The sequence below is a fragment of the Poecilia latipinna genome, unplaced genomic scaffold, assembly GCF_001443285.1.
Source record: "Poecilia latipinna isolate Pla-1442-1.1 unplaced genomic scaffold, P_latipinna-1.0 Scaffold343, whole genome shotgun sequence".
In the NCBI taxonomy this organism is placed as follows: Eukaryota; Metazoa; Chordata; class Actinopteri; order Cyprinodontiformes; family Poeciliidae; genus Poecilia; species Poecilia latipinna.
Genome location: NW_015112959.1, coordinates 120187 through 129826, shown reverse-complemented (window position 1 = coordinate 129826; position 9640 = coordinate 120187). Strand labels below are relative to the sequence as shown.

At 37.0% G+C, this 9640-nt stretch overlaps 1 protein-coding gene and 1 long non-coding RNA gene across 2 annotated transcripts; both read left to right on the top strand.

Moving 5' to 3' along the window:
• Positions 1–4858: 4858 nt before the first annotated feature.
• Positions 4859–5604, top strand: LOC106949417 (uncharacterized). The gene is made up of 4 exons (XR_001425372.1): positions 4859–5033; positions 5115–5198; positions 5294–5359; positions 5445–5604. It is a non-coding gene; the product is annotated as an uncharacterized LOC106949417 (long non-coding RNA).
• A 117-nt stretch (positions 5605–5721) lies between these two features.
• LOC106949416 (adhesion G-protein coupled receptor G2-like) lies at positions 5722–9620 on the top strand. Its single transcript, XM_015035648.1, has 13 exons — positions 5722–5764; positions 5839–5913; positions 6013–6148; positions 6260–6416; positions 6500–6628; positions 6707–6817; positions 6904–6952; positions 7660–7760; positions 7843–7994; positions 8079–8344; positions 8429–8519; positions 8602–8885; positions 8973–9620. The coding sequence occupies exons 4-13, from the start codon at positions 6267–6269 to the stop codon at positions 9089–9091; spliced, it is 1452 nt and encodes a 483-aa protein (XP_014891134.1). The 5' UTR covers positions 5722–5764; positions 5839–5913; positions 6013–6148; positions 6260–6266; the 3' UTR covers positions 9092–9620.
• The last annotated feature ends 20 nt before the right edge of the window (positions 9621–9640 follow it).

The window sequence follows — 9640 nt, the reverse complement described above, 5'->3', positions numbered from 1 at the left end:
ATTCATCTGTCATACGGCACAGAGCTTGTGGCTTTCTATCCGCAGTGCTTTGTAGCTGCTGCATAAAACAACAAAAAAGCCCGAGAACAATAAAGTATATTTGGCTGTGCCTGATACAACACCTGGAAACAAATGTGTATTTATGTAGGAGTAAAAATACATGTATCACGCAAATGACTCACGATAACAATCATAGTCTTTATTCTGGGAGTTATTCATTAAATATTTTGATTCTTTAATGACAAAAAAGAAAAAAAAAACTGATAAATGGTCAGAAATTTTGACTTTTTTTTTCCTGCACCTTCATTAACCTGTCAATATTAAGCTCATTGTGAGAAGCTAATGATGAAGACAATGACATCACCATGTGGCTCACTGACTCCAAACTGTCAATAAAAACCCCATCAATTAATTAAACCTGGACATCTCAGACCGTGACCATATCTTAAATTTCTTTTTTTTTTTTTTTTTTTTTTTTTCTTTTGAGCTGCTAATTGGCTTTGCAGCCTCCAGGCTCAATCTTAAGACATTATCTACTTTCAATCAAGAAGGTTGTGTTGTTTTAAACGATCGGACACTTGATCAGATTTCCAATTTCTAATGAATATTGAAACATTTATAATTGCTTAGACCTAAATTTGTCAGACCAACAATAGCCTCTTGTAATATTTACGCCTATGCTGTGTTAAATATTTCATCATGTGTACCGGTAGCACCGGCTGTCAAATCTTCACCAGGAGGCAGCATTAGCACATTTTTCACACTGCAGGTTCATATGAAGTTCATCTTCTGTAATCCACCTCTCCCTGTGCCGACACTTTCTGCATGTTTATCGAGTGGCCTTGAGGCATAAAACCCATTTCACACTTCTGTCAAAACTGGTCAGTGATACTTCACATGTACAAACACCTGCCAATAAGCTAATACGGTCACTGTTGGCTGGGAACCTTATGATATTTAAGAAAATGAAATAGTCACCTGAAATCTTAAGACAGAAATGTTATAAAATACGCCATTCTTGCTTTCAAGATATAAAAGTATTTTAATTATTATAAACCTTGTAAAAAATACATAAAAAGCCTTCTTTTCAGCAACTTAAAACAAGAAATTTGACCAGTGATTCACCATGTGGATATATGTCTCAAATGTAGATTTATTAGAAGCACCTGCGCTAATGTTTTGTCACGGTTTCACCCAGAATCAAAGCCTTTGCTGTAAAAGCAAAATTATAGCATGAAGGGCCAAAAGGGTCACAGTCCAGTAAATTAATAAATATTTTATCTATTTATTCAGTATATGTAATCATTTTAATAAAATATCTCTAACTCTTCAGCAGTCAGTCATGGTCTGCAACACGTTTGTTCTAAACAAACAGATTACGCACTGTTTTAAAGTTATAAAACGGTTCCTACTGAAATTTATAAAATTGCAAATTACCATATGGTTATTTTAATTAAGTTCAGTTCAAAAATACTTTATTAATCTCAGAAGGAAATTAAATAAATTATACCATCCAAGCTTCTTTAAAGAGTCAATGTAAATGGTGGTTGTGGGCAAGAAAGAAGCACAGCCTGTATTTTTCTGTTATTTCACATATGAAAAAGTCTCTGATTAAAGATACTCTACTGATGAAATGCAGTCTCATTAAAACATGGTCAGTGTTCTCCATTATGTTCTTCATGTTATGAAGCATTCATTTTGGAACAATCATCTCTAGAGGCTCCGGAGCAATTCCCGGAACAGAGCCGGCCTTCTTTGTCAGCTTGTTGGATCTTTTTGGAGTCATTGACTGTGAGGCTGCTTGTGCTCTCCACAAAAGAAGATTAGCAGACTTTTTAAAAGACATGTAGCAGAGATTTGAGGTTTCAGTCTCCCACTTGAAACACATGAATAAATAAAAATACTTCAGACTTGACTTAGACTTGTGCTCAGAAGTCTTGGGACATGACTTGCCTGAGACGTGGGTCTTATTAACAGTCTTTATGGAAGCCGGTGTGCGAGCAACAGACTGCTACTGTGTGCCATGTAAATGCGCTTGATTACTGCCAGTGATATTAGTAAATTATGGGCTACTAATGGCTCATATAAATCAGTTCATGTTAACTGTAGCCTCGTAAAAATTACAACATCAATGTGTCATGAGTCACAGGTGTTTGTGTTTTCATTTACTTTTGGGTTTGTCTTCAGTACTTCTGAGTGCCTTATTATATAGTTTAGTTATAGTTTAGTTTTCTTCCTGGTTCAACACACCTGAATCAAACAATGGCTCGTCCACTCCCTTTGTAGAACGCTGACATGCTAAGGACGCAGTAACGACCACCAAGGAGCCAACTAAAGCTGCTGTACCAAAGTAAAATCTCACTAACCGGCGTAAGTCTGGTTCAAAAAAATAAAAAAAAATACTTGTGAACATCACTGATATGTAGCACCTGTGTGTGAGCAGTGAAATAGCACAGTCTGAACTGTGCTTTCTTACATGTAGCATCATGGTTCCATCCCCATTACAGTTTGGTGTTTAGGTGAAGCCCGAGGCATCAATGCTCCTCTGTCCCCTCCACTTTGAAATATGAATCTTTCTCATGAAATCTACAGATATCTGCTTTGCTTAGTCAACATTTAAGATTGAATGATTGTTCTGACACCATGTCACAAAGTGTTCCACCAGCTCTCTGTTCGAAGGCTTTTGCTCATCTGATTATTTCTGTACGTGACAGAACTTTGTCTTGTACTGGAGACTGGAAGGCTGAGATGTATAGAGTGAAAAGTGACAGTCGGAGGAGATTTCCTCTGGTTCTAATGTGAACAGTGCCTTAAGCCTCAAACTCTTCACTCATATGTGCTGTGGTGACGAACGAGGAGGACAACTGCGACACAGATGTGGTAGATACTGGGCTGAGCTGAACACATCAGCATATCACCTAGGAAAAGTAAATATAACTTCACACGCATGTCAAAGTCCTCTGCAACCAAGCCCGAAATATTCCACAGAGAAAGACATAAAAGATAAGGCTGTAAGGCTATAATATAGATCTAATTATTTTCTGTTTACTGAAATACTGGAGCACTAGATACTGGGCTGGGTTTTAGAAGGACAACTTTTGGTAAATACTTTGACTTTTAGAATTAGCAAGTAATTTAATAACTATGCTGCCCTAAAATCAATTAAGTCTTCTTTTAGATGAAAATAAATTCACTGTATATTATACAAATAGGATATTTACACAACCAGCTATCTTTTTTGTTGTTGTTGTTGTTGTTGTTTTTGTTTTAGAAATGTTGGAATTTTCTGTGGTTTTTTTTAATCATTTCCAATGTACTCCTCATTTATTAGGAGCACAAATGGACAACTGTCACCATGTCCAGCTATGAATCAAGCCTTTCTCTTTGAAAAAAGACTCTGTTGAACTTTGGCAGCAATTTGTTTATTTCATTTGCTTAACATCACTTACAGAGATCCGGGGAATGTTTGATCATGTAAAACTATCTGGCAGACTGGACATACTTTTAGATTTCTGTTGCAAGAACAAGTGTGTAAATTTAGATTGATTTCAGAGAAGACTGATGATATTTGTTGGTGACATATTGCTTCATACAATAGCAATTAAATGCAATGCAGTGAAACAGCATTTCTTCCCGAGACTTCTTGTTTTATTTACTCTTTTGTAACACGGATATGTCTCAGGTCATAAAACTGGACCACTAAGAAATTTAAAACAAGGAGTTTTCAAATTACAATTTCATCAAAATACAATTTCCCTGAGGGGAAAATCCCAAAGGAATGAATAAAGTTTCTATCTATCTATCTATCTATTAGGGGGGAACATTTAAACTTAGCAGACAATAAGTGAGAAGCAGTTTCATTTCAGTCATGCTGAAGGTCTTTGGAGCATGAACAGCTGATTCCTGCAATTATGCTAAGTCTTTCAAGTCCTGAAGCATTAAAAGAGCCACCTTTAAAAAAAATGACAAAAACACAAGTATTACTGTAATATTTTTTAAGCATGCCTCTTGTAAAAAGCATGAACTTCAGCACCATTCCAATCAACCTTTTTCATTGTCATATTATATGTGTGTGTGTGTGTGTGCGTGTGTGAGTGTGTGTCCGGGGGTGGGGTGGGGGCAAGGTCATAACTACATCGCCCCCCCGCCCCCGAGACGAAGACACGTGAAATGTAAAACTCGCTAAATTTACCCCATTATGTGTGCAAGGTGAAGGAGCATCAGGGTGTGCTGAAGTGTATGTGAAGACACGCCGCCCCCTCCAGATGGAGTTTTGACGCCCCCTCTGGTGCAGCGCCCCTATGCGTTGCATGCGCTGCATACCCACTTTTTGCGCCACTGGGTGGGGGGGAGGTCAGACAGATGAGGAAGCAGGTCATAAAGTTAAATAATCTCACTAACAAGTGTTTGGGACAAATTATTGTTATTCAGCTGAACTAACATGACCATGGCACACAGAAAGTGTGTTTCTATAGTGTAAATCCACTTTATGAAAAAGAAAAACGATTCATTCACTAAAAAAAGAAACAGACGAGAAAAAAAAATGCTTAATTCCAATTAAATTTGTTATTATTTCTGGTAAGCAATGTTTAGCCCTGCTAGAATGGTAATGCAATGCAAAATTAAAAGCTTGGTGGCTATAATAATCCTTGGAAACAGATAACTGATACGTCAAACAAACGGAGTCTGTCTTTCATTTACACTTTAGGAAAATAGGTACCAAAAAAAAAAATGCTCTTGTGGAACACTGACGCATTATTTGCAAGTTAAATAGTATATTTATGACACCACATAGGCATCTATGCCTATGTGGTGTCATAGGCAATGCAGATTTCACGAGAACCATGTAACAGACGCAGCTGTTCATTAAAGCCGGACTTAAACTTATGTTTTCTGCCTTTGACCAAATTAATTTCTTCCGTGTGCTCTGAAAATGTCACCACTGGTTGCACATCATCGCTGGATGCTGGTTTTAAAGATATCTATCTTCTTTTTGGGGTTTGTCTTCCAGAACATCTTTTGCGAAGCCACAGGTAAGTAATGAAAGGATATTGGTGATGGATATGTGTTGTTTAACGTTATTGGTTCAGTGATTCAGCTGGTGTTTCTTACAGATGGAAGTTTGTTCAAAGACATCCTGTTTATCAGCCCTTATACTCCAGCAGAGATGTACACCTCTAATGCAAGTTTCCCATCAAGTAAGTTTGGCTTTACAAAGATGAAATTCTGTCCTTCTTAAAGTAAATATAACAAACACTAGCAAATATACTGTGGTTTTGTGTGTGTTTTTAAGAGGTCATCTTTCAAGAGGAGAATAACACTAAACTGTGTTTTAACATCCAGGCAAACAAAATAGCAGGTACAGTTTTCCTGGTCCATTTTGGAAATAACCATGACAGTTTCCATCTTGGTGACTAAATGTTTATGGCTGAATGTATTTTCAGAATGTTGCAGCAATTTCAACTGCAACACAACAGTAATTCGGCACAACAGCACCCATTACCATCTGAATCTATCTGAAACATCTCTACAAAAGCATGACGTTGTATTGCTGCTGAACACATCTTACAATTTCTCATGTTTTCCATCATTGTTCTACAATTCAGGAGGCAAGTCATTTGTTTTTGAACAGCAGGGCAAGGTTGCCCCCTATTGGTGATAAAGTGTATATTTCTCCTCTCATTATATGACTTCATTTTAAAATGAACCATCTTTATTTCACCTTCAGGTTTTATCCTAAATCTTCACAGGTGCTTAAAACCAGGTACGTTTGTCCATCAGCATAAGGTTTGTTAGCAACAATATTGTTCCTAACAAGGTTTTATGTTTTGCTTTAAGGTGGCAAGAATATCAGACTGAGTGAAGAGGACCTATGTGGAAACAAGAAGATCATTCAAGAAGAACAATGTCATGGTAATTTTTGCATTTATAAGTGAATTTATAGCAAATTTCTAACACATATTATTAACAAGATGTGCATGTGTGTGTGCGCGTGTGTGTGTGTGCCTGCAGGTTTAAAAGAGACTGAATACATTGTTAAAATAAACGAATGCACAAAACGTGTAACTTGTAAGGTACCAGGGAAGAAGGCAGAGAAAACTTTAACCTTTAATGCTTCAGAAACACCTGTAAACATAGCGGAAGCAGCGTAAGTCAATTTCTAATCTCAATAACGCTGGGATGACATGAAGACTACAGGCTCTCTGTGTCACTACGTCAGGAATATTATTGTCGACTACTGCTAAATTATTATTTTCAGGAACATCATGAATGATCTTGCTTCCAAACTAAATCTGATGGGCAATGCAAGCACAGCAGAGATCAAGATGGGAAATGTCACTGGGGTGATTGCTAAGCTGCCAAAACAGAATCAAACAAGCATGAACTTTGGTTTCATGTCAGGTGGGAATGTAAATGTAAGTAGTGCTTGGTGACACGAGAAAATAGAGAAGTAAATCTATCATCTGAGTTCTTCTAAGCATATCTCTGCCTGTAACAGATTCTCGAGGAAAATGATGTGGTGATGGACTTCTCTGAAAGTGTTTACCTTTCTGAAGAAGCCAGTAAAATGGCAGTTGAAAACAACGGCTCATTTGCTGGAGTTTTGCTTTTTCCAGATATCCCTCAGGTAAAACCCAAAGATGATAATGTCTTGCTAAAAGTCAGACACTGTAATTTATTATCAACTACATTTCATTCTCAATAGATTGACCAGAGTCGTTCCCTTTTCAATAACGAAATGGTGGGGGTTGAAATGGGAGCAAACATATTTAATCTCTCACAAACCATCAACATTCAGTTCGCTAATGTGAACACGGTAAATATGTTAACAAGTTTCATACTAACTTTTAGTTAAACAGATTAAGGCTGATATTTTTTTTTTCTTTTTTTACCCTGATACAGACTGGATTTAATGCCACTTGTGTCTCATGGGATGGAAAAAATGATAATGGTAGGTTGATTCAATGGCAACACTTTATTTGAAGGGGTGTGCATAAGACTGATATGACACTGTCAAAAACTTGACATAACATCTGTCATGAACATAAAGACGTCTTTATGAATGTTTATGACAGTAGTCATGAAGTGTCATTCGGTAAATAATGACACTTTTAATGCAAAGTTGCTCTAAAAGTTGCATAAAAAGTCCATTAAAAGTGCCAACTTTGCATTAAATTATCATAATTTACAAAGTCATGCAAAGTTGGCACTTTTAATGGACTTTTAATGCAACAGTGCTATGTTAGTCTTATGCACACCCCTTCAAATAAGGTGTTACCGATTCAATTTATGCAGATTTAAAAAATGTCCTATGAAGTTTCTAACTGCAGGCTCAGGAGTGGTATTGAAACATACCAGTTGATTTAACTCGACTTCATTTTAGTGTCTCAAAATCTTAATCTTTCTTTCGAATACTGTAGACTTTAGTTTTAGTTGATGCAAGTCAAAAAGACAACAGGCCTGTGTCCTCTTAACAATTACAGTCTGAGCTATTTTAAGAAATCTTACTTTTTTACTTAATGCAAAGTTTCATAATGTTTCGTCATTGACTGCTCACTTGCATGTGAATGTAACGGCGGAAGAAATAAGATATCCCATATTGTTCTCACCTATGAAAATCCAATAATGTGCTTTCTTTGTGTTCTTATTGTCCTTCAGGCACTGAAGCAAACTGGACCACAGAGGGCTGTCTGACAATAGAGGTCAATGGCAGAATTTCATGCAATTGCTCTCATCTTACATTTTTTGCTATTCTTATGGTAAGAAGATTGTACGCAATATTTTAAAGTCACATTTGACATTTATATGATTTATTAAATACACTTATTTATTTCGAACCAGTCACCGACGGCTGTTGGCAAAGATGGTGGTAGTAATTCTACTGGAATTATAAGTTCCTCTGACTTGAAAACCCTGACCCAAATCACAAAGGCTGGCTGTGGCATGTCCATGTTCTTCCTGGGTGTGGCTCTCTTCATGCATTTTCTGATCAGGTAAAAATATCAAAAAGTCTGCTTTTTGATTTGGATTATTCCTCTCTGAACAATGTTGTTAACACAAACTAATTTGGTTCACAGGAAAAATAAAGCCAGTGAGGCTGTAAAGATCCTCATGAATCTCTTTGTCGCCTTGTTCTTCCTGAACCTTTGCTTTTTGGTAAATGAGTCAATCGCTAAACTGAAGGTCTCAGCAGCATGTGTGGCGATGGCAGCGGCTCTGCACTACAGCATGCTGGCCACATTCACATGGTTCTTCATGCAGGCCTTGCACCTGTACTTCAATCTACATCAGATCTCCACAGATATTAAATATTACATGTGCAAGGTTTGCAGCACAGGATGGGGTGAGAGATCCGAGGGTAAAACATCAGTTTGAGTGCACAGTACAAAATCAAGAAGAAAAATATTTGTGTTTTCTGTCTGTCCAGTTGTTCCAGCTGTGGTGGTTGTTGGACTTCTCGCTTCAAGCAAATATGATTTAATCAAAGTTTCGGATAACAATGGAACCTCAGTATCTATGTAAGGAAACATTAAATATATACTGGATTTTAAATTTGGTTGTCTTTCTCTAGAATAATTGCATTTCTGTCATGACTTTCAGGTGCTGGATCCCTGATTCTACAGTCCACACAGGAGTGAACATTGGTTACTATAGCATTGTGTTCATCTTCACCTTAACAGTTTTTATAGTAACTGTTGTGCAGATCAAACACTTTTCGTCCAAAAAAGCAAAAACCCGGGATAACATCTCTACCAAGAAAAGAGTTTTCTCTCTTCTGGGTCTTTTCTGCCTCTTGGGCATCACCTGGGGATTCGCTTTTTTTAGCTACGGCCCTCTGCTCCTTCCCTCCTACTACGTCTTCACCATCCTCAACTCCTTTCAAGGTAGGATGAAACATGACCATTAACATTTTGAATTTCACAGTAAATAAAACTGAAAAATGAGCAAAACAACCCATTCTGTGTTTGCAGGATTTTTCCTGTTTGTCTACTACTACTTTTCAAGCAGGGTGATTCTAGACAACACTAAAGAATCTAAAAGCAGCAGTAGGCCCACCGAAAATGTGTACACGTCATCTGCCCATGGATAAGTTACTCAGTCCCACATTCTTGGTTTCTCACACTAATATTGACTTATTGTATATAGGAAACTGAGCTTGTTTAATCAAATGGGGCTTTAAATGACAGTTCTAGAAATAAAACTTCAAAACATTTTCTGCTGGACTTTGGGCGTTGAGTTTGGTTACACTTTTCAAATGGCCAGACTGAAAATCTTTGGGTTGATCTGAAAAGATCTGTGAGCAAAGATTCTCTCAAAATCTGACACATTTAGGGGATTTTGGCAAAGAAGAGTGAACAGATATTTCCAGGTCAAGATGTCCCAATAAATTTTCACCTTAAAGACCCAGCATTTTTCTTTGTAAATAATGTTATGTGTTCTTTCAAGTGAGTTGTAAAACATTTTGTTTATATGGAACCTCTGAAGACACTAAAAAAGAAACATTAAGCATGTCTAATATTTGTTTAAGTCAACAAGAGTAGTTTGGGAGAGTTTTGGGTAACACTTTATTTGAAGGGGTTTGAATAAGACTGTCATGACACTTTCATAAACATGACATAACACATGTCATGCACATGAA